The sequence below is a fragment of the Catharus ustulatus genome, chromosome 4 (genome assembly GCF_009819885.2).
Source record: "Catharus ustulatus isolate bCatUst1 chromosome 4, bCatUst1.pri.v2, whole genome shotgun sequence".
NCBI classification, from domain to species: Eukaryota; Metazoa; Chordata; class Aves; order Passeriformes; family Turdidae; genus Catharus; species Catharus ustulatus.
The window spans coordinates 71,502,002-71,527,677 of record NC_046224.1 but is presented as its reverse complement, the minus strand read 5'-3'; the positions used below and the strand labels follow the sequence as shown (position 1 = coordinate 71,527,677).

Here is a 25,676-nt window from a genome sequence, read left to right as displayed (position 1 = left end):
TAAATATCCACTGAAAATGCCATCTGACATGGGTTATTTACATGCTGACCTGAGATTTCATCCAAATACTCTTCTCAGTCTCTTTAATAATTTTTTCTGGCCTTTTCCACAGGTTCCTGGTGTGATTCTTACTAAGCTCCACCGACTGTTGAATTTCAGTCCTTACCCATAATGGTAAGAGTGTACTGCCTTACACAACCACATATATCAAAATACCCCAAATTCTAGGATGTTCTGCCAAAACTGAAGGCCAGAAAAAGCAGCTGTCTGTCCTTTCACCTGCATTTTGCCAAAAGCTGTTTGTCTGACCTTTATGTTCCTCTGATCCCAATCACCCACAAAGCTCCAGGTTCTACATTGCTAAGAGAGCATCAGACATTGAGTCTGGTGCATTACAGTGCATTTAATGTGCTACACACTGTTTTATAGGAAAAGTTCCTGGTGCAGTGTCTCTTGGATGGAGATGGGGACTGTGTGTGTGTCTATGACTTCCTGGGCTCCAAAAATAACCCAGGGTAGCTCATTCTTCAGTACTCTTTTAATCTATTTTTAATGCATGCTATTACCAAAGCACAGAACTGCTGAGGTTGGACAGCACCTCTGGAAATCATCTGCTCTGAACCCCTGCTCACAGCAGCATCACTGTCACCTAAAGCAGCTTGCACCAGAATCCCAAAGTCCTTTCCTACAAAGCTCCCTGAGACCATCTCCCATGGGAATCTCTGAAGCAGGTCCCTGAACACAGAAAAGTCTTCTCTCATGAAGTTCCAGACTAGATCCAAGTCAACTCCAGCCTGTTCACCACACAAGACAAAAATAATTTGTGAAGTAGTTTGAAAACAGCCAGCCATCTAAATACACTGATAACTCTCAACCTCAAAAATTTACAACTTCACTACTTTTGGAAAACCTGTCTTTAAGTACCTTGGAAGCAGAAGTCCCAAGGGAAAGTTCTGGGATTTGGGCCAAGTCACACATGTGCCTATTTAGAGCCTAGCCTGAAATGGCAATACAATTAAGTACTTCAGAGTTTGCAAGAATGCTGCAAGCTTTCCTCTCTGATTCTGTGCTCTCCATCTCTCCATAAGAGAGGAACCTTCTTCACAGCAAGTTTCAAGTCTGTGACCAAAAATCTTTGTGTTCCTGGACAATGAGAGTATAGGGACAAAAGAGATTGAATGCTAGAAGGAATAAGGTTTTGCAACCTAAGTTTATTATTTATATCCCTATATTAATGAGACAGAATTTTTCTCATTCAAATAAAGCAACCACAGAACAATATCCAGGCTACCACCTGGATATTATTCTGGATTAATCAGAATTTCATAGGATTTATAAAACATGGAGCAGAAAGTAAATCCTGTTTGCTGCAGGATATTAGGGCTTTGTTATATTTCATAACACACGTAAGTGCCAGTGTTAGACACACTCTTATGCTTGGAGAGCTGATGCCAAAAATGATATAATGGGAATTTCAGCAGTCTATTGTCCAGGAGCTTACCCATAAAAAAAGAAATCTGTTCTGAATGAATATGCTAACAGGTAAACTGGCAGCAAACCAAAATTGCTCACATCCACCAGGTTCATTTCTGTGCTGCCCTGACTCTTGGCAAGAGGAAAGACCTGGTGGGGAAGTACACAAAACGAAGACAGCACCACGCCAGGATGGCCCAAAGTGCTCTGTCTTGTTTTTGCCAACATCAAGAGTGACACACTTGCACAGGTATCACACACTGGGGTTTTACCTGCTCTTAAGGATCTGGGCTGCTGGAGTGAGTTTTGTCACACCTTTTCACAAAATATGAAATATGAGGTGCTCGCTCAGCACTGCAAAGATGGGCTTTCATCCTGTGTGAAAAGCAGCTGTGTTGGTGTCTGAAAATTGAGTAACCTGAACAGCAGCACTGATGAAGGACCGGGACAAAGCTTGTGAGGAGTAAACACTGAGTGAGTAAATTCCAGCATGTCCTGGATGCCAGCAAGCTCTCCTTGACTGCTTTTCAGTCAACATTTGATGGTGAGAGTAACATAAATCTGATGTGAGTACTGTGAAGCTCAATTATTTCACTTTCTAAAACTCCAGGAAAGTACCAGGATGGAGAGGCTGATTCACAAGGGTCTGTGCACTCAGGCTCACACAGATTTGTTACAAAAATGCTACGGCTTCTATTGGAAAAATCAGGCCTCTGGGCACTCTGATCCTCATTAGAAATTAAAAAAAAAAAAACAACAAAAAACTTGCTTTCTAGTTTGAAAAATAATGATCTCTGTATCTCAAAGCCTCACTGGGTTTAACTTCAAATGCTTGTAACTGCATAATTTGGAAATGTCAGAGCAACATTTTTTGTTCATCTTTGCATATGATCAAAAGCATGGCTGTCACAAAACCAGAGACACACAGCATGTCCCAGAAGCTTGGTGAGATCTGGTCCCTAAAGCATTCATTTGCTGTGAGCAACCCTTGTGGAGAGATGTCCTTTCTGAACATTTCTAACTATTATGGGTTATCTCAGATAAAAGAAGAGTTTAATTAGCAACAGAGCATGCATAATTTTTGACCAGACTTCACATGAATTTGTTCAGATATTTCTAAAACCTATCCCTATATATAACCCCAGGAAGTCTTACAGGTCTTTTTCACAAAACCTGAGCTCACTAATGCTAGCAATGTAGTAGGCTTTCTGGATAAGCAAGCTCTCACCCAGCAACAGCTCAAAAGAGAAGAAACATACCTCAGGCTTAACACTAACCTAAAATTTTCAGCAAACAGGAAATATCACAGAAGAAAAAAAAACCCATATTTTTCTCTACCAACTCTGCAATAACAAGATTACTCTCCAGTTTCTTCCATCCCTTCTCAGCTGGCCTCTCCATGCTTTTTATTTATTTTCTTTTCTCCTTCAAGGGCACTCCCTTGCCCTCTCAGACTCTCTTACAGCCTCTGACTATTTTGGGGAGCACACAGACCTCCCCATCTGCCAGCAGCCCTCCTGAAAGCTCTCTCATGTTTCCTGGTGAGGTCTGTCTCCTCTTTCATCAGCTGCCTGCAATTCCTGCCCCAGTCTTACAGCACTGGAAAGAAACACAACTCAACAGCATTAATAAATAAAGGATAGCTGGTCCCTCCTCTCCCTTTCATCTCCTCCTCCCTGGGTGTGAACAGCCCTCCTGCTCCCAAGGCAAGGAGCAGGATTGCTCTGGGGCTGCCTTGTCCAGCTCCAGGACAGGTAATTGTCCAGGCAGGTTGGTGAGCCAGCCAAAATGTTCTCCTGCCAGCACCTCGAGTGGAGAACACTGCTCCAGCAGCATTGCATGTTATCTGTTTTATCTGGTGCCCAAGGCTGTTCTCCCAAAAGCCCATTACACTTCGTGACTCATCCCTCAGCCCAGGGTAAATCTAAGAAAAGAAGCAAGGATGAGGAGAAAAAAAAAGTAACTGTCATAGGAAAAAAGTATAAGTTATTCTTTCCACCCAGGACTTTGCCATCTCAGACATGAGAAAAGCACCAATAAAACCATTACAGCAAAGGTCCCAGAGCTCCAGCAGGGGCTGAGTGTGATGGACACCAAATCACACCCGACCTGCTGCAAAGGCCTGGGGGATCTCTCAGTGCTCATGTCCTTACAGTGCAGGGTCACATTTCTCACAGCAAAACAAGTCCTTTCCCCTCCCCAGCCTGACAAGATGCAGCACCGACCTCTGACAGACTGATGGGAACAGGATTTGGGGAGGCTGTGCTACCTGTGAACCTGAGACAGAAGAATAAACCCCTGGTGAAATCCTGGCTGCTGCAGTAGCACAAGCAAAGCAGGAGCCACAAGGGAGCACATTTGTTCAGCAACTCGATGTGCAGACTTTAAGTAGGACCCATGAGATGCCAAAATGCAATTGCAGTCAAAGAGGTGATACAGGACAACATCTCAGTATCCTGCATTTTCTCTCTTTTTAGCGGCTTGCTCCAGTTCACTCTGCTTTTATATCAAAAGGATGTTTTCTAACCAATGGTACTGCAAACCACAAGCTGGAAAACCAAGCCAGGTTATTTTTTGCTCTTTAAAAACAAAAATATCACCCACCAGGGATTTTTCCCAATGGTCAAAACTGCCCAGCTGCTCATTTGTGTGCACAGCTGGATACAGTTTGTACAGAGCTGTGCAGCTCTAGGAGTGGAAGGAACACAGCAAAACCAAGCTGCCACAACCAGCAACATTAAAATATTCTTTTCACCACTCATCTTCCCAGCCTTCTTCCAGTTTTCTGAGTGACTGAACCACCCTGGAAGAATCAACCCCAACATAATTTCAAAAGGTGTTTTGGTTAACTCAGTTTTTAATTTACTTCTTACAAGTATTCACAAGAGGCCTGGATTATCTAAAGGCTAGCCTTAGCCAGATCAGGAGAAAAATAAAAAAGAAACAGCAGTGCCTACATAACTGCTAAACAATATCAAATACATGCCAGGAGATTTTTTATTTGCTCCTGGAAGTTGCACAAGCAAACAAACAAAGCAAATATGGTAGATTATCTATTGTAATTTCTTTCACTCAACTCTAAGACCTTCTGCCAGAGATACAGTTCCTGAGCATGAACAGAAACCACAGAGGACTGCCTAGGGCTACTCAGCAGGCAGACATGGTCCAAACTTACTGAATGTTGCTGGTTTCAATTAGGGACCAGAGCTGGTGCTTTAATTCTATCTCACAAAAAAGGGTCTCTCTGAAAAGTCACAGCACAGTACCTCACTGTGCAGGAAATAAAAGCCTTAGCTAGGAATTTAGTAATTAGCAGATCAGGCCATTGGTTCATCCCATCAGATAATCCATCTTTGACCAGCAGCCAACATCTAATGTTTAAAAGGCAGAAGAAAACAACCTTCAAAAGTACCTTTAGCTGTATTACTTCACAGAGAAGAAAAAAAAAAGTCCTCCTGACCTACAGAAACAGTCAGCTTATGCCCTGCAGCACAAATTGTGATTACTCTTTTCTTACCAAGCACAGTTGCAAGCGTTACTATTAGTCATAAAATTATCCAACCCTTAAAATAAATACCAGCTACACCACTTGCATCACTGGCTCCTGCAGCACTGGATTAACTATGCTGAGAGTACCCAGCACATACACAATAGACATTTTACAAACAATGCTTTACAGGCTCATGGTGTGATTCCTATTTAATGGTACCGTGCTGAGGGAAATCAAGAGACTGATTTCATCTCTAAAGCCACTTTGAATTCTGCTGTAAGACTAGAATGAAGTTATCTCTCTTCACACAGAAAAAAAAAAAAAAAGCACAATCCTGTAAGTAAATCCGGTCACAAGAAAAGCTCTTCTGCCTCAGCACCTCTGCTGTTCCTTCCCCTTGGTCCTTCTGAGACCTCATGATATCCCTGACCACGTAAGCACACAGAGCTAGCTGCTGTGCTCCAAGTAGAGATGGATCTGGGTTCAAGGGGATGTCAGAGCTCACTCATGCCTGTTTATGTTCTCTCCCATTTTTAAAACAAAGCTGCTCTGGACCATGTTGGCTGCAGCCCAACCCTACTGCTGGCTTCTGTGGGCTGAGATCCAACCCGTGGCCTCACTCCATCCATGTTTGGATGGGCTGCAGCAAGCAAGGCAGACAGCTTTGTTCCACTGCCAATTTTTTTACCATACAGATCAGTGAGTGACTCCTGGGTCACTTCTCCTCATGAGCAGCACCTGTGTGACCATTTCTGAAAGAGGTTTCCTTGTATTTTTCAGTCTCAGGTGTAAGGTGTCTGGTTTCCTTTCAAACAACTCCAGTAACTCAGAGGGATCCAGTTCTGCAGATGAAGGATTGCCCATCTCAAATCTCATACAGCCTGACTTTAATTAGCTCCCCATGGCCTGCCTTTGAGCTCAGAAGTGCTGTGGTAAATCTGGAGCAGCAGAGTTTTGAGAACAGTGTTTGGACCTTGAAGTTCTGACCTTCTTTTACACTCCTGCAAGGGCTGACCCCAGTGTGGCAACAGGAGCAGCTCCAGGCCAACCCAGATTTCCAGATTTCAAACCCAGGTGCCCCTAAGCCATCAAGTGTGAGCATGTCAAGCAAGGTGTTTCCTGTAGCTAGGACCCTGTCTTGGCATCCTCTGCTCCCCTCCTGCAGCTGTGGCACCCCAATGCTGTCTGCACGCATCAGCAAGTGATGCTGCTGGTGGTAGTTCATCCATGGGGCATGGTGTTGTCCTGCTGCCCCAGACCTAGTCCTTTCCATTACCCCCTAGTTCTGACCACTGGCAGCTGCTTCCTCAGATAACAACCTAATTATTATCTTCCTAACCTAATCCTAGCTCGTGCTCTGGCTATTTCCCACTGATCCCTGGCCTCTCCATCTCTGGGTCCCTTTGCAAGTGATTCACGGTTACTCATTCCAAGTAACCAGCACTGAAATCCCCCTACCAGGCCTGCATGTCTTCTCCTGGTTTGGTGTCTGTGCTAACAGCTGCACCCAGCTACAAGCCAATTCCTTCTTGTTTAACAGTTTCTCCCTCCACCATTGCCAGATCCCCAAGCAAAGTGCACAGAGCTGGAACCTGAGTCCCTGCAGACCTTTGCCCAGCAGTGTTGTGGCAAGGGTAAAGGTGAGCTCAGGCAAGGTGTGTGCTGGGGAACCACAAAGTTACAGCAGCCCACAGCTACACAAGGAGGTTTCCAGAAGTTGCCAAGAAGCCCAGATGACCTGAGAGAGCCAGAGCAGAGATTAAACAGATGGATAAAAACAACTGTGTGCACATGGCCTGGAGAAAGTCTCCTAGACTGTGGCACTGTCCACGTGATTGTTACCTGTGACAATTGTACTCACTCCCTGTGTAGCTGGTCCCCAGAGACAAACAGCAACCCACAAGGAGCAAGAAGCATGGCTGGGGTCTGGATTCACCCCTAATTTCTGCATTTCCACCTACCCTCAGCCACTGTCACCCACTTCACATCCAGTCCCCTTGGCCATGACCAGTCAGCCTCCTCTCTGCAACATCTCTAGGACCCCAATAAAAGGCAGAGGGGCTTTGACATCCTGCATTTTGATAGATTTACAAGCACCCCTCCTTCTTTTTGTCCTCAATATCCAAATTTTTTCAGGTGATGAAGAGAAGGCAGAAAGGCTCCCTGTGACAGCCTTCCCTGGCAAGCAGAGGGGCAGCAGGCAGTGGCTGACACCAACCCCCTGCACAGACCCTCACATCAAAGCCTTCGTGCAGGACAGCACCAGAGCCAGCCACTGATGGGCTCTGCCAGCACAGGAAATCTGGCAAAGGCTGCAGAGCAGGTGGGACCTCTGACCCTTCAGATCTAGACAAAGCAGACCCAGCCCTCTCAGTGCATCAACAGAACAAAATTCGGTTTTACATCAAAAAATGTGGAGAGTTTGTTACAGGGTTGAAATCTCAAGATCCCTACAGACTGCCTTGGTGTTGCTTATGTGCTGCTGTGCCCTGTTAACCTCCAAGAAGGTCCTGCAGGGACCAGACAACTACTACTAATATCTGTTATCTTGGCTAATGGAAGCACAAACAAAACTCCCAAATTAAAACTGTTTTCTTGGAATTTTAAACTTTTCCAGCAACATTATTCTTTTCATTTTAGTGAGCTGCAAGTGACAACTCTTTAAGATCTCTGCCTCCTGAGATCACAGAATCATAGAATCTGCTGTGTTGAAAGGAACCCACAAGGCTCACTGAGCCCCTGAACTCCTGGCCCTGCTCAGCATCATCCCCAAGAGTCACATCACGTGTCCAAGACTGTTCAAATACTTGAGATCTGTCAGGCTTGGTGCTGTGACCACCCTCTGAGTGAAGAACCTTTTCTTACATCCAAACTAAACCTCTCCTGACACAACCTCAGGTCACTTTCTCAGTCCCTGGTCACCACAGAGCAGAGATCAGTGCTTGCTCCTCATCTTGCCCCCATGAGTAAATTGTAGCCTGCAATGAGGTCTCCCCTCAGTCTCCTCCAGGCTGAATAGAACAAGTGCCCTCAGTATGTCCAGGGTTGCCCCATATCTGCCACTTTCCCTTGCTGAATGTCACATGGTTGGTGATTGCCCACCCCTCTGAGATGTCCAAGTCTCTCTGCAGAGCCTTCAAGGCAGTCAGCAGCTCCTCCCAGTTTTGTATGGCCTGAAAACTTACTCAGTATCCCTTCCAGCCCTGTGTCCAAGCCATTTGGACTCTCATCTGCCCTCCTCATGTCCAGAGCTGAGGTTTTGCTGGCACTTTTCCTCCTGTCAAGAGAGATTTCAAACTTCATCACTTCATGGTCGCTGTGGCAGAGTGATGATTGTGATTGTGGCATCAATCTCCACTCCAGCAATGAGACCCTCTCTGTAGACAAAAAGCACATCAATGAGCACACCTTTGTGAGTCCCTTAGGACCTGTTCCATAAAGTTATCATCCAGTTTTTCTGCATCTTCTGGTTGTACCACATGTGTGAAGCCCCCAGTTAACTTCTGGCAAGTTGAAGTTGCCCAAAAGGACCAGGGCAGTTGACATGGAAGTGTTCCCTTAACTCCTCGAAGAATAATTTGTTTTTGTGTCATTGTCCTGGCTGGGAGCTTTATAGTAGCCTCCCAAAATGACATTTGCATTATTTGTTTGCTCCTTGATTCTGACCCAGAGGCTCCCAGCTGTGTGCTCTGTACATTCTCACCCTTCTGTTACACCTTCTGAGCCACCCCTCCAGGTGAGGAGATGGTGAGGTATAGTGGAACAATTTGAAATGTAAATGCATGGCTGCAACCCTAGAAAGGAAATTTGCAATAGCCATGTCATGCCTTATTTATTCCAGTACCTGACCTCTCGCATACATCAACGTTGTTCTCCTTTAAGGATCCCAGAAGGTAAAAGAACTAACACACTGCAAGCTGTGCAGTCCCAGGAGCTTGGCAGGAGATTGCAAGGCTTTCATGGTCATGAAAACATTCAGGGGAACACAGTGAGACAGCACTAAGTAGGTGAAGTCAGCAACAAGCAGGTACTTGCATGCTGGGGTGGACAGGTATGTGAGGAGTGAATGTGTGGGGAGCACATCCACACGCCCAGAGAGCACAGGGAGGAACCTGGAGCTGGGAGGTGAGGTGGGAGGACAGCCTCAGAGATGAAGAGATGCCTTTTGGCAAGAGCAGAGATGTTTTGTAGGGAATGCTCTGAGCTTTGGGGGTGGAAGGAAGGAGGAGGGAAAAACTGGTGCCACAACATAAAGGACTGAACAAGTGCTGCAATCATTGACACACAAGCTGGGGTTATCCAGGTGCTGCTGACTTCCCCTGGGCAGGGAGCTGGGACAAGAATTGCAGCACATACTTGTGATGTGCCTACAAATGTGCAACAGCTCCTTGGGACAGTTTTACGTGGGAGCCAGCAGCATGGAACAGACACGTGCTGGTTCTGAAGTCTCTCACCTGTGGTGCCTTCACTGCACGAGCATCCCACACAGAAAGGATCCCTGCCTCTCACCATGCACGAGGGAAGGCAACCAGAGAAACCCTATGTCAACACTGGAGACAAAGTGCCTGAAAGTACCTGCTCCTCTGGTAGACAGCAAATGCAGAGGACAGCCTGTATCACTCACAATGTTTTAAGACTGTATCCAAGACTGATCCCACGAATCCCAAGCTGTATCTCAACATTAAGTAATGCTAAAACATCAGAGCAGAGCGTAAAGAAGCCTCCCACAAAAGAAACCACCACAGACTGCAAGGCTTTTATGCAGAATGTGAAGATGGTGTTGAAGATGTGCCTCTGGTCCATAAAAAAATCCCTGAGCACTGTCAGCATGTTGTTTAAGAGCAGCAGCACACTGCTTAGCTGCCAAAACCTCATCTCCGCCCTGTGGCCTCCTCTGGTTCAGAATGAAGAGCTGCAACTGGATGTTCATTACAGATCAGCTCCACAAAAGCCACCTTGGCTAATGAAGTGCATGTAAAATTGCCCCAGCAGTGGAGCTCAGCATCACATTCCCTGGCCACCTGAAACAACTCAAAGTGAAGTCCAGGTGCTGCAGTTCTTCTGATGGGACATGGTTCTTAACCTGGAACAAACAGGTTTGATTAGATGTGCTCAGCAAACAGAAGGAGCACAGGACACTTACAAGGTGCTATCATGAGGCTGCTTGGCACACAATACAAAGTTAGGGTTAGGCCTATGTTTTCTTGGGAGATTCCATTGCTAGTTTCTGAGCTTCTAGACTCTGGGCTGATTTTGTAGTACTTAGAGCACACAGAGACCCTCTACACATAGAACATGTTTACATTTAGAACTTGAGATACACACACATGCAGAGAATAAAATTATGATTATTTCTTTACAAAGCTACAGATCCAGACAGCACCACCCCACCTACTTTAAATAATAATAGTAACTTTAAAAATATGGATTATTGACAAGGAAATACACACAGGGAATTGTAGAGTTTCATTTGAGCCATACAGTGAAATGACAAATCCCACGCACCTGCAACAGACATAGCTGGTAAAATCTGAAAGCATTAAAGAAGAATGATAATTTATGTGCCTCCAGCTGCACAAATGGATCTACCACATTAATGAGAAAAATCACTAAAGCCTCATGCCTCTGCCTTGTCCTGCCAAGGTGGCCAGGGCTGGACAAGGGTTTGCTACAACCATGATGGTGACTCAGATGCTTTACTCCCCACTATCACCACTTTCTCTCATTCTCTTTTTTCTTGTTTTTCTATTTTTTCATTTGCATATGCTTGCTCTGGGAGACTCCCCCCACAAGCACTGCCTGATTTGAGAACCAGCCCAGTGCCAAACACCTGAGCTGTCCTCAGGGCTTCTAATCTCAGCCAAGCAATGAATGAAGCTCCATTCTCCCCGAAAATCTTTCTGTGACTAAAGCCTTAAGCTGCCTTTTAATTTCAGTCCACAATTAGAGAAATACACTCAGATCTAACAGTGAACCACTATAGTTTCAGGATCTGAGACAAGAACTGTAAACTTTAAGTCTTGAGATCTGCTGAACCCAAGAAAGGCGTCTCTGAATTCTAGCAGCTTAACTCTGAGCAGAGATCTCTGCAGGCTTTGTAAATGCCCAGCTCTCCAGAGGGGAGACAGCAAAATATTACAGTGGTGGATTTTAAACAAAAAATTCTCTACTAGGACTTGACAGATTTGTGTGAGGGGGGAAGAGCAAGACATAGCCACCTTTTCCCCAGCCTGTAGTGAAAGTGGTGCTTTCTTCACCTTGCTGGGTTTCAGGCAAATAAATCTTTCCAGCAAAAACAGTAGCCCCAAGCAGGTCCTCTTGCAGTTGTAGGAGACATATTTGCCCATATATTTTATAGTTTGCCTTTCTTCACTCATGCTAAAAACACCTTGATGTCCTTCACATGGACAGTCCTCACTCCACTTCCAGCAGGGAAAAGGAAAGGGAAGCCAGAGACCCACTTGGCAGTTTTGTTTCCTTTATTTCACCAGTGAAACCAAAGAGGAGGGAGGCACCTGTGCCTAGAGCTGAGACAGGAGCAAGGGTAGACCCTGCCATGCCCTCCAGTTCCTGGAGCTCTCTCTTCCCCATCCATCCAATGTGAGATGGAGACTGGCACACATTGCCTCCAGACACAGAGAGGCCACTTCCCGTTGGCTGGTCAAATGCAGAAGACATAGCTATCCCAGCTGCTCCCATTTCTCTGCTATTAGCAGAAAAAGGGTAATTTCACGTCCCTTTGGGCAGGAACAATCATCAGACTGTGAACATGTCTTTTCTTCTTACTGCTGTTGGCTCAGCTTTCCCTAGAAGCAGTGCCTGCCAACCATGGCAGATGAAACACAAATCCCAGTGCAAACCATGTTAACATTTACTCTGACCTTTATTAGGCTGTCAAGAGGTGCTCATTTTGCTGCACCATCCCCATGGTGTCCCTCAGACTGCCTCCTCCAGGGCTGGCAGGACCAATAATGTGCACACCCATAGGTATTTCTCCCTGCAATGATCACACTGCCGTTGTGCTGCCCTTGCACAAACTGCAAACAGCTCTATCCAAGGGACTTGGAAAAAGAAATAGGGTTTTAAAGACCAAGTCCTCACCTCAGCTGCATTCTTCCACCCATTTTTTTGCCCCAGGCTATCCTGTTCAGGCAAGTGCAATGAATAGGAAAGGTCAGAGGTGAGATCTGTACTCTGGGGGCTCAGACAAGTTCGTGCTCCTGCTTTACACACAATAGCAGAGCTGGTTCACAAAAGGCAGGGTGGCAGCACGCTGTTCCAGCAGGGTAGGCTGGGTCCAGCACAATAATGGAACAACAGGCTCCCCCCTTGCAGTGAATGCATTTGGAGCCCAGTGAATGCTTTTCCATTCAGGGACATTAAGTATTTCAAAAGAATAAACAACAATTGTCACTGACACCTTTGACACAGAGCCTAATTGAAGCAGGGAGGTCGAAGCAGCTTGTTCTGAAGCCTTGGCTGGTCAGCAGCAGAGACTGCCTAGTCTGGCCTAGGTCCCTCTCCACCCAAATCTGTACTGTAACCACCAGGCCACCCTGTAATCCAGAGCAAACAAGCTCTCATTTAGGCTGGGCAGCTACTGAGGACAGTGAAATCTCTAGCAGCTTCTTCTGGCAGGGTGCCTGTGGTGAATGCACACTTATTTTCTTAGGGCAGCCAAACCCTTCATCGGCCCTTTCCACAAGCGAGGATGCCCCTGAAGCTCTGGAGGTGTCCAGGAGCAAGAGCTGTTTATATGATACTCAAACGGAGAACAAGAAGGAAACAGAGAGAGAATCAGGATTTCCTACTGTGTCCTAGGACTGTCTTGACAATACCCAGTTCTCCCAACAGCTTCAGCATCCTGCCAAGCACCCCCAGGGCAAAGCATCCCCACCCCTGGCAGGGAACCCTCCCAGCAGGCAGCAGGGTGCTCTGCATGGAGAGATTTAAGAGTTTTCCTCTCTACCCTGCCAGGCCCAGCTGGGTCACACACAGCACTTGGCAAGAGAAGAGCTCCTTGCTAATTTTATCCTGCAGCTCTCCACCCAGCTCAGCTGCTGTGGAGAGCTGGGCAGCACCGAGGTGAGGGCTGTGACCTGACCATAGCTAAAAACAAAGGAGTGAGGCACAGGGGGTGCCACACTGACGTGGGCTGGAGCAAATCCCTCCCTATCCCTGAGATGGAGCAGGGAACAACTGCAGCTCCCAGGGGATCTGCTGGGCTGGAGCAAATCCCTTCCCATCCCTGAGATGGAGCAGCGACAAACTGCAATCTGCTCCTGGATCCAGGCTGTGCTCTCAGGACTCTCATTCAACCCAGTGGAATAAATGAGGCTGCAAATCTGTAAGGATTCCATGAGTTTGACGCACTTTAGGTCAGTCCTGGAGCTGGTGCACCTTGGATGCTGAACAAGCATCACTTTGCAAACACCTGGTCTGGCTCTTTCCCACAAATGTCCCCTTCTCCAGCACGCTGCCTACCACAGAATCCTTACCCAGGGATGCAATGCCTTCCCTGCTGAGCCTGTAACACTGAAGTCCCTGCTGTGGGAGTCAGTGCTTGGGGTGGGAGATGAGCAGGGAGAATTTCCCCGTCCTGATGGCAAACTTGCACTGGTTCCAGCAAACAAGGGCTGTCCCTCTGTGTGAGAGGAAAACCCCCAAAAGGCATGGCCAGACAGAAAGGGAGCCCTGAGGATTATCAAAGGACCAGAGGTAGCACGAGCCTCAGCAAATTCAGAGAGTTTCTGCATTACATGCTACCTGACCATGAACCATAGAGCTATGTGCAAACCAAGCATCTTTTATTCCATTTTCACTGCATCTAGAGAAAAGGAACTTTACATCCTCTGTAAATAAGGAGATACATATATATATATAAACCCTGACTAGATTAGCAAATCCTTTTTCTGCAGAAAAAAACTGGCCAAATGCTGAGCATTTGACACCCAGGACAGAAAAGATAATCACACTGCCAATCAAGAGCAGCATCTGCAGCACTGAGCACAATGCCCTACACAGGGGAGCCAGGTGTCTCAGCAGACACTAAGCACAGTAAAAAGCCATCACACTACTGATTTTCAAGGTGCCAAACACCCTTGTGACACCAAATACATTTTTAACCATCCTGGTAGAGTTGCTTATGATCCATACAAGCTTCTGTAATTTTCATCCTTGTATTTTCCTCCACCTCTTTTAAACCTAAACCAGTGTTTTTTTCTGTGCTCCCTTCTTTTTACATCTCCCTGTCTGATCTCTGTTCCAGCCTCTCTGCTCCACTGAAATCCCAAATATTTGCTTCTAATCTAGCCTTCAGTTCCTTCCACATTACAATATTTCAGTGGCCATTGGCATTTTCTGATCACTCTGCTCTGACGCTCATCTCACTATGTTCGCTTTTTGGTCACTCCTTATTTTTGTTCAATAATTTCTGTCATCTGTACCTGGCAAATGCTTCCTCTTCTGCTGGTTTTACCTTCCACTTTTCTTTCTTCCTCTACTCCTGCATGAGCTGCAAAACTTGCTAAAATCCCTCTTTCCTTCCTTGATCTGCCATGTTGTGGATCAAATTAAAACAAAGAGTTATAAGAAAAAGGTGAAAACAAAATTTACAAATAATAAAAATAAAAACAAAAACAGGGAAAAAACCCAACTAGTCATGCCTTTTTGGGAAGCATGGAGTTTTGGGAAAAAGCCCTCAAGAAAGAGTACTGGAAGACCCAGAGTTAATTGGCAAAGCAATTACAATTTGCAAAGCAAAGGAAATCGGCTGCATGGCTGGGGCTGATGGAATGCAGACAGCAATCAGACAGTTCAGACAAACTGAAATAATACTAGCCAGACTGGGGCAGGGTACAGCAGGAGTTTAGAGGGAGTGCACCTTCCCCTGCCCCACCAGCACACTTGAAGGAGCCTCTTCCCCACTGCAGCAGTGAGATGTGCCTGGAAAGACCTGCAAGGAAGGGTGGCTTGTTCCAAGGAATCACAAGTGCAGAGCTGTGCTAGCAACATCAGCATTTCTTCAGAGCAGCAGCAGGGATGAAGATGAGGGCTGGGAGAGGGGGAAGGAACAAGGCAGGTGGAGGCTTTATTAGCTGCACACTAGGTTCTACTAGCAACAGAAGAAAGGCATTGGCAGATAAAGCAAATTAAATTCAGGCTCAATGCTGACAATCTTAGCTCCACTACTGGAGCAGGTGAGCGACATGAACAAGTAAATACAGATCATCAGCTACAGCCAGTAATTCCATGGAAAAGGAAAAACACCCATCACACCAAGGTTAAGTTCTGTCAAACCCTGGTGTCACAAAGTGTGTACAATTCCCTGAAGAAGCAGTAACCAAAACAGCAGAGACAGAATTAGAATACAGCTTTTTCAAGTATAAATAAGCTCCCTGCATAGCAGTACAAGTGTCCTTCAACTCATGTAACTTAGAAAGTTCTTCCTGACTGAGGAAGCAGCTGAAAAAGAGCAGGAGCAGGAATGGCCCTGGGAACTGTGAGACAGAGCAGCCAAGGCAAATGGTCAAAAAAAGGTCATGAAAGAAGCTCTGCCATGCTTCTCATCCCACAAAGCTGACTGCTTAGGTCCTGAATAATTAAACATCTGTATAGAGAGGGTTTTGCCTCTCCTGAGAGGAGGGAGGAGAATGATGGTCAATACCAAACCACTTCTGAGGCTTGAGGTTCTTACATCTGGTGGTCCAGCCAGCACATGGAGACAAACCAATTACCAACTTGGCAAAACCTTTTTCAAAAAACCACTGTTCAGGCTGTGTTTAGCACTGAAAATCTTTCTAGAATCCATATGAATTTAGATATTTACATCACTACCATGTGGCTGATGGCATCTCCCCTCTTCCTTTGTGTCCCTATCTGCCTTCCCACAAAAAAAAAAGTGGGCAACCACTTGCCTTGCTGCTGTGGGACACCTCTGTTCTGAGCACCCCTGGAACCCAAGGGCCTCAAAGCTCAGGGAGCTGTGGGTCAGCAGCCATGGTCCCTGCAGCTCTAGGGCCCAGGACAGAAGGTGGTTCACAGCATCAGGCAGTGCATAGGGCCAAGCATGGCTATTTGGGAAGCTGGGATGCCTGAGCCATGAAAGATGTGACCAAGAAGGAGGCTGGAGAGGAGGGTCCCTTCCCTGGGGATCACACCATTCTGCCTCCTGGGCTGCCCTCCACCTCCCCTCAGGTGCTTGAGGCTCCAGCCTCCTCCTCAGCCCATGCTGAGATTTCCTGGATGAGATGGTGCCTACAATATTCTGGGGAACAGGGAGGGGGAATGCAGTCCTTTGTGACCCCCTCAGTGCTGCAGTTCCCTGCAGATGTTCAGCAGCAGCTCAGGCAGGGTGGGATGAGCCTCAGCCTCCCTCTGGCCACTGTGCTGGCACAACACAGGAGTCCCACAGAGCCCAAAGAGGGCTGTGTTTCCTTCCTCTTCAAGGCTCACCCTTGCTCTACTCCAGATTTAAAAACAAACCTTCTCACTGCCTTTTTTTTTACTGTTGTTGTTGTCCCCTAAAAAGAAAAAGAAGCAACACATGAGTTGAGAAAGAACTTAATAATGCCTTAGTTCTTAATCCCTTGGCTAGGATAATATTTTGAATTTCCATGTAAATCCAACTGACTACTCCCTCCCATTGGTATGAGAGTACAGACTATGGGGCATAACTGCTAGTTACAGAATTTACTCTGATACAAGCACACATTGATGTTTTCAAGTCTCACTTTGCAATTGCTCTTCACTCCTTATGTAAGGCAGACAATTATTACCAAGGTACACCTCTGGAAATTATAGTTCAGTCAGGTTCAATGGGAAAACTTGGTTTTGGCAGATGGGTTGGTTTATTTTGCATTTTTGATGGAAAACAAACAAAACACTCCCAGCTGGCCTGCTTACAACAAAACATGGACTGTGGCAGCTGCTGCAGCAGGTAAATGGAGGCTATTAATACAGGGTGGTCTGGACAGGATATTCTCAGCCCATTATAAACTTTGTTCTGCAGCTCATATGGGGTTAATAGCAGCCAGACATGACTAGTGTAATTTTACAGAAAATTGCATTACGAAATATAAATAAAACTAATTTAGGAAGTGAAGTATTTACGAGAAGGGCTGCAGATATCTTCACTAGGCTCAAAGGAGTGGCACCACTGAGGAAGCTGTCAGAGTTGCCAACTCCAAATACATGGGCCAAGTCCACGCTAATGATACGGAAATCAGTAAATAGCCTCTTCAAGGAAGGCAGAAATATTTATTCAGAATGGCAGGAAAAAAATAGACGTATCATAAATGCAGATTATCCCCCTTCCAAGAGAGCTGTACTAGGCAATTCTGTGGTCATCAGGTGATGACAGAGATCAAATACTTTTACTGGTAAATGGAATACAACAGTATGTGACAATGAAGTATTGTTTAGTGAGTGTGAATTTACATATTTCAGTGAAACACAGGCTGCCATGTAAGGTTACTAGTTCCTAAAGCTCACAATTCAGAAAGCATGAGAAAAAAAGTCAAAAAGATAACACATGCCTGTTGTAGTCAAGCCACTGATCTGTATTCAGGGTTTTTACATCACTGACTAGCATTGGTTGTCAATTACCAACTGGTAAAAAAACCAAACAACCCAAGAATATTTGAAGTGTCAGAAATGAACATCGAGTCACTGGAGTAAGAAAGGAAAGCCCCATGGATGATGCAAAGGCCTGGACTTTCCATTTGTATCTCTGATGGAAAACAGTGCCATGGAAAAGGAAAAATAGCCCCAGATGTGACAATTTTGCCATGAAAGGGTATCAAACCTACACTGTAAAGTAATCTCTGACAGCTTAATCCCCTTGTTTTAGAAGTTGGGGAAAAAAACCACATTGACCTCTTTTCCCATCACAAAAAATCCCAGGATAACTCAAATGGGAAATAGTCAGAAAATGCTGAAATAACTATGCCTTAGGAAATTATAAAAGCAGAATTAGTGATCTTTTGAGGGGCAATGATACTTCAAGGGGACTCAAGTCCACTCAACAAGCTTTGGATTGTCTGAAATGATTCAATATCTTAATGACTGACTACATTATGAATGTATAACAATAATGAATATTTTTATTCTGTGTAGTTGATTTAAATTATTTATTATGGCAACAATTTTTTTTTTCTGTGATGTGTTAGAAGAACTTAATGGCAGCATAATCTCAGACCATCTAAGCATCTTAAAGCATCAGGAGCTCTCCCCAGATCAGGAACATCAAGGCCTTTGCAATTTGGTATGGAAAAGACTTCTTAAGAAAAGAGAACTACAGAGCAGCTCTAGTCAAGATCCCAGTGTACTTTGGCTTGGCTCATGATACATAGGCTATGAATTTCTAAAATCATGAAAAGGGTGAGTATCCAAGGCCCAGACTCACAACTGGCTCTTTCTGAAATCTCACTCCACATGTAAATAAGCTATTTTAGTTCCTTTTTAGGAAAGTCCTTCTCAGCTATTACTGCAAGCCTCAAAAAAGCATTGGAATTGGGAAGTAACTGTAAGAAGCAACATCAGTGCAGAGCAAGAACAAATAGGAAAGGGAAACTCAACAAAACATAAATTCCTGAGGTATAGCACTGGAGGAAGAACCCCATCATTATCCCATTCCCAACTACCAGGACCTACAAGGCAGTCTCTGTCCTCAGGAGAGCATCCTGCCTTTTTCCATCCTGCAGATGTCAGTCATTCCAAACCACCAGATGAGAGATGATGTCCATTTTCTCTCCCATCAAGGCAGAGCATCTCTGTTACTGCAGCACACAGAAACACATCTCCAGAAGACAGAACCATTCCTCTGCCACCCCCATGGTGTGGGACAACCCTCTGAGATCCAAGTGATCCCAATCCAACTCCTGACAGGAAGGTGTGTGCAGGAATACATGCTGTTTTGGCACACCACTAGATAAATCTGTTAGAGTTAACATGAGTACACAAAGAGATGACACAAGAGCTTATTTATAAAGATAACATGTCATCTTGGCAAATTATTTGGGGATCTGCTGAGGCCAGACAAACTGGAAGCCAAGTTCCAAGAAAACAAACACCCACCTGACTTCAAGTTAAGTGGTGAAAAAGCACGAGGCTCACAAACGACCTGCAGCACATGGCCCAGCAGCAGTGCAGGGATGTACTGGCCCAGGACAAGCATTGCAAAGCCAGCATTAGCTCTGGGCTTCCTCACCTGCTGTGTCAATGAACCTGACAAACCAAGTTACAGGGGGATCCCTGTGGCTCCCTGTATCCCTGGATTCTCCCCTGGAGCCTGTGAGAGCAGTCTGTGCTGTGCACGTGGGGCTGGGGATGCTGGCTCTCCTTACACACACCAGAGCAGGATGCCCAGGGAGCTGCTCAGCTTCCAGGGAGGCTGCACTGCCCCACACCTACAGCCCAAAATGTGCTTGGGAATGGTGCTGCCTGCCAGGGATCCCTGTGAGCTTTGGGAATGGTGCTGCCTGCCAGGGATCCCTGTGAGCTTTGGGAATGGTGCTGCCTGCCAGGGATCCCTGTGAGCTTTGGGAATGGTGCTGCCTGCCAGGGATCCCTGTGAGCTTTGGGAATGGTGCTGCCTGCCAGGGATCCCTGTGAGCTTTGGGAATGGTGCCTCCTGCCAGGGATCCTTGTGAGCAGAGGCCTCACAAGTGCCCTTCCAAGCACAGACACACCATGGATGTCCTTCCATGCACAGACATGCAAGCTTCACGGTATAGACATTCCTTCCAGTCAGGATGGGGTGCTTTGAGGGGGATACCTGGGTTAACAGCTTGCACAGAGGGGAAATACATACTTCAGACACCACTGGAGTCCACATGGCCCCACTTCTCTCCACGTGCACTAAGGAACCTCAGGGGCAATTGGCTCTGCAGGAGAACGATACCATGCGTGCCCAGGCAGGTGAGCTTGCAAAAGGGAGGAGGGATTGCAAAAGCCATCCTGTGAGCATGTGAATGAACCTGCAGATGTAGGTGTGCTCCTCCTTGTGCACGCAGGCAAGAGGAGCAAGTTGATACATTACATTAAATGTCCAACTTCACCTTTCTGGCAGATGCTTTTCTCATACAAACGCATGCACCTGTTCGTTCACATCAGTACTCAGGCAACTTGCAGTGCTTTTTAGTGGCCTGGATGTTCTGGGAAAGCAAAGGGATACTGAAGATGTACATACTGGAGAGCTGGAAGTCTTGCCATAAGGACTCCTTTATTTGGTTTCTTCTGAACCTCTCCTATTTTCCACTTCAGACAGTAGGAGTGTGCACTCCCAAATCAGAAAAGCAGCAGTCTGAAAACCTAAGTGAGACACAAACCACTAACACAACCCAAGATAAGAAGATAACACACTCCCAGTGTTATTTACTCACAACAATAAAATGTGGAGGAACAGGGGTAGGTTGAAGCAGTTGGGAAGGGCAGGTTAAAAAAGGGGCCCCCAACTCCTTGTTCCTACAAGCCTCACCTCCCAGGACTATGCTAGCAGGCACCCTCCTTGTGCCTGGCTCAGTGTGACACACAGACCTGCAATAAAAGAAATCAGTGCAAATGATTTATAGACGCCTAAATACCATGGTTTCTGCAGCAGAAAAAAGATTCTGCACAGGAATGGTTGGGAATGACCTCACCTCCAGGTTTTTTCAGGGATGGGGCTGTGTTTTTACTATGTTGACATGAGATTTCAGAGCAAAGGGGGATTGCTGCACATCCTGCCTGCAAACACAGCCCACTGACACCAGCCTCACTCCCTCAGTCATACATTTCTGCACAGGTGGGCAAGAAAGGCACAGAAGAGGAAAACAGAGGGAGCAGGAGCTGTCAGACCCACCACCTTCTCCATCCAAACAGCACTGCAGCAGCTCTGGGAAGGGACAGGATTTTGGAACGAGGGCTTTCCCTGAGGAAAGACTTCTCCCTGTCCTCCCTTCCACCCCAGTGCTGCCAAGCCAACTGCATTACAGCGGTAAAGGCAGGATGCAGAACTTGTTCTTCAGACCTCTGTTTTCTCCCTCCCCAACACTTCATTCATCCATGAAATAATAAAGTTTCCCCATCACTAGCAGGAGCAAAGTGTGCTGTGCAGCAGCTCGTAAAGATGAAGAAAACATTCCTAGTGGAGAGCCCACTCCAGAGAGGTTAGTGCCTGTCAGCAGCAGGAGTAAACAGACTGTCTCCAGTTCCCTGGGTTTCCTGGCAGGGAAGCAGTGTCCTGCCTGTTACAACTTGTTTTGGATGACAACAGGCCACATTTCGTGCAAGCAGAGTGTGCCCATCTCCAGCTCACAGCAGCCTGCTTGTTTCTCCTCCCCACTCAGCTGTAAACATGTTTAAGATTCCTGTGAACACCTATTGGGCAGCAAACCGGCCAAACATGCTCAATTAAAAAAAAAAAAAAAAAAGGCAAACCCCACAACAGAAACACCCTCCTACTCAAAGCTCAACTTTCCAGATCAACTTTGGCACACAGAAATCCCAAGCCATGGTGTACACCAGCATGAGTCCTGCACCTCAGGCTGATCCCTCAGCCTTTGACTATAACATTACAGCAGAGTTTACCTCATGCCAGACACTCTCCCAGCACATGGTGATGAAGCATCATGAATGCCAATGGATACTGGTGATTACAGGATGTTCTCCTAGACTCCTTACTCACTTTGATCCAAACTATTTGATATGCTTGACTTTGTTGCACAGCAAAGCTTCAAATACTCAAAAGGTGACAGTCAAGGCCCCAATTTTAAAGCATCACTCCCTCAAACACACACCCCATGGCATCTGACATCTGCTGTCTCCATCACACACTAAGCTGGGGGGTAAGAGGAGGAGAGGAGCATAAAGCTCAGGAGGATCTACCATGCCTGAAGAGTTGCTCTGAGACATTGACTTGAGAGCAAGGATGGTATAGGGGCATCAGAGGGGCTTGTGCTCCATCCCATGCATGGCTGAGAGGAAAAGCAATATTTTCTGAGTCCTTAAAGCATTGCAAGAGGAGGAATCACTTCTCTGGAAAGAGAAAAACATATTTGGCTTTCCATACATAGCCTGTACTACAACGCCTTTTAGGGAGGCAAGAAGAAACTGCATCACAGGAGATACAGACAGCAATCTCCTGTAGATCTTTCAAGCCCAGAAGCTTTTCATCTTTCTGGTCTAATAGCCTTTTGCCTAGAAAATTTCTCAATAAAGAGCTTCTGTATTTTATCATTAATAACTGGGGAGGCTGTTGCATCAGCTAAATTGAGGTAGCACCTCTTGGTTGGTCCCAAGAGTAACTTACAATAGAGTTCCCACCTGGCACATGCAACAAAAAACAATGCAGAAACAAAGTGAAAATAGTAATTGTTTGCAGTGTCACTCCCCTCTACACCAGCTTCTCAGGAACCTGGAAAGAGTCACCACATGGAGTCACAAAACACAGCCATCCCTGTCCCCAAAGAAATATTGCTTACTTGTAACAGCCAAAAGAAAACAAATGCTATTTGTCTTCTGCTCAGATTTCTAATTTCTCTTAAAACAAAACAGGCTTTTAGAGGTAGTAGGGCAAGAGGAAGGGTGGGGAAGGTCACAGATTAACCTTCCTCCTGTTAGCAGGTTTCAGGATTTTGGCTACAAGGCCAAAAAACATGACACCAAGTGCCCAGTGTGACCACAGCCCCCTGTGATGCTGTGAGGAACTGCCTGCCTGAGGATTTTACCTTCCCACCCTTTCCAGCAGCATTTAAATACCTTCTGTTTGCAATGAACAGCAACATCTCTGGTGGATTTGGGAAAACCTGGAATTTTATCTAAGTGAATTTTAATAGAATGCGATTATTTTGTTTGTGTTCTGTCTTGGTGGTAACTGTAGTCATCTCACTGTTACCAGTTTTCTTGAAACAGAAAGACTTTCGTAACAGAGATGTAAAAATAATCTTGTCTTAAATCAAAGAGGAAGAACCCAATTCACTAAGAAAGTTGTTTTCTCTTGCACATCTCTTCTGTCCCCTCTCTCCCCATGGGGACATTTCTCCCATCCCCTCCTTCTCCCTGCTGGCAGTGAAAGGAGCATCAGCTGTACAGCTCCAAACACCTGACTCGGCCCCTCTCTCCTCTTTTTTTAAATACTTCTCACTTATTTTCTCCCTTGCTTCTACACAAGCCCTCTGCCCACCTGCACAAATCTTCTCTAAGCATTTTTGGTGGGGTTTTGCCAAAGTAAAAGGCACAGTGAGATTGCATGAAAGGTGTAATGCAAAGTAGATTTGTAGAACAACTCATCTTCTCATTTCACCAGGCACAAAAAGAGGATTATTACTAGAGGATTCATCCTAGCCAAAGAAATCAGACCTGTTACACTGCTGGAACAATAAATATGTGGTTTTAGCCCTAATATCACATACAATAGAGAACAAATGTACAAGCTGAAGTCCTGTAATGGACTTTGGGAGAGTAGACATTCGTGGTGCTCCTTTGCACAGTTACAGTCCAAAGTTTTAAGACTGAAACCAAGCCTGACTCGTAGGAGTAAAAATTAGGAGGTTTATAACATGTAATGAAAGGACCAGTATACCAGAAAGTAGCGATAGTTGAACACTAACACGCAGTTAGTTGAAAACATACTTTCAAGTTAGATCAGTACCAAGTACTGATACAGTTTAAAAACCAGCAGCAGCATCACCGCCTTTTACAAAACCGTGAGCCCTTCGAAACTCTTCCGCAACTCAAAAAAGAGAAGCGTAAAAAGGCACACCACACTGACAGAATTTTCCTCTACTTCAGAGGAAAAAAAAAAAAAAACAACAAAAAGCGCAGTTCCTTGCACTTAGCCTGAGCCCTGCCGTACTCCCGAAAGTTTGCACAAAGCGAGCCCGCTACGCCTCTCCAGGGTGCGCATTCCCTGCTGCTCTGCATACACTTCCCGCATCAAAGCCGCGTTCAAAGCATCTCTGCCGCCTTCCAGGCTCGCACCAGGAACGAGAAACATCCCAAAGCCGCGGCTCTGCCTTCCAGCACGGTGAGATCTCCCGGCAGAGAGGGGAGGGAGAGCCGGCAGGCCAAAGGCAGGAAAGGGAACCCGCAGCGCTCGCTCCCTGCCGGGGGAAAGCCGCGCTCCGAGCCCAGCCTGGAAAGCGAGCACGGCTCGGCTGCCGAGGATGGCGGGGTGCGAGCTGCCCCGAGCACACACGGCCTTTTCCTCCCTCCGCGATCCCCCGGGGTCACTCACTGTGCTCCGGGGCAGCCCCGCCGCCGGCCACGGCCACCAGCTCCAGGTAAGCGGCCCAGAGCCCCAGGGCCAGCGCGCCCAGGGCCAGCAGCAGCCGCAGCTGCCTCCGGCGCCGCAGCCGCGCCAGCAGCCGGCCCCGCATGGCGCCGCTCAGGGCTGCGGGCTCCTGCCGGCCCGGGACGGGCTGCTGCCGCTCCGGGACGCGCCGCCGTGCCCGCTGCCCCCGGACATGCCGACACCGCCGCCGCCGTTCCACCCTCGGCTCCGCGGGGCGGGCCCAGGTGCGGGCGGCCCCCGCCCTCCCGGGCAGCTCCGGCCCCGCTCCCCGCACCTACCTCCGCCCCTGCGCGGCATGGAGCTCCAAACCCCGCTCCCACCTCCGCCCCTGCGCGGCATGGAGCTCCGACCCCCGCTCCCCGCACCTACCTCCGCCCCTGCGCGGCATGGAGCTCCAAACCCCGCTCCCCGCACCTACCTCCGCCCCTGCGCGGCATGGAGCTCCAAACCCCGCTCCCCGCACCTACCTCCGCCCCCGTCCTGAGCACAGCCTCAGTGCTGGCTGCAGCTCCAAACCCCGCTCGCAGCCGCTCTCCAGGACAGCGGCAAGAGCGGTGCATCTCCCCGCTGCAGGGACGGGAGACGATAACTCCTCTGGTGGGAAGGAAGGGGAAGGAGAGGGGATGATTCAAATTTACGCTGTTACTACACGCAGCTGAATGCATTTTAAAGTGTCTTGCACCCGGTGCAACAGGTGTGTACGGACCTAGAAGCGCGTTGCTCGGCGAGGGCTGGTGAAGCCTCCAAACCTGCTTTGTGAAGCAGCTGAGATGTTACATCGTCAGACCCCTCAGCCGGAGGATGCCAGAGGCTTATAATTAGACCAAAACTTTCCCTAGGTGAAACTGCTGCTTCAGTATATGGCTCAAGCACACTTTGGGCTTCTCAGAGTCCTTCCCACGCTCTTGGTTTCATTCACACGCACCAAGATGTCTGAGAGGCTGCAAACTGGATTCCTCCTCGGTGAAGGAAAATGGGAGATAACTCCTGGGCTGTAGATCGTGTATCCAGCTAGGGAGCTACTCCAGAGTTACCCCTTTCTGAAAATGTGTGATGTGGGTGTTAGGTCGTTGCTGGCATCTGTTGTCCTTCACAGCTCCGCTCCTGCACAGATGCAGCTCCTGTGTTGTGTGGAACCATGAACAGAAACTCCCAGACTGAAGCCAGTTTTTAATGAAATGGTGGTACACTCTTTTTTTTCTTGAGGCTCCTGTTTAGAAGCAGCCTTCTTAAGTGTCAGACTGTACAAAAGGATGTTTGCTGTTCTTTAGCTTTAAAAATGTGCCAAAAACTTTTTAAATGACATTGAGGGACACAGAACAGTAGTGAGTCCCCAGCTCCCTGGGATAAGGTCCATTGTGCAGCTGTGGAGGATGCAATGCTTGTGTTCCTCCTTCCTACCCCCTTTGAGGCCACAGATGAACATCCATCATCCTGGAA

The 25,676-nt window shown here is 46.9% G+C and overlaps 1 protein-coding gene across 1 annotated transcript in view; it reads right to left on the bottom strand.

Moving 5' to 3' along the window:
• B4GALNT3 (beta-1,4-N-acetyl-galactosaminyltransferase 3) overlaps positions 1–24,586 on the bottom strand; it is a 58,618-nt gene extending 34,032 nt beyond the window's left edge. The window contains exon 1 of the mRNA XM_033057030.2: positions 24,515–24,586. Coding sequence (XP_032912921.1) covers positions 24,515–24,575 — 61 coding nt within the window. The 5' untranslated portion in view covers positions 24,576–24,586. The remainder of the gene's footprint in view (positions 1–24,514) is intronic.
• Between the last annotated feature and the right edge of the window lie 1,090 nt (positions 24,587–25,676).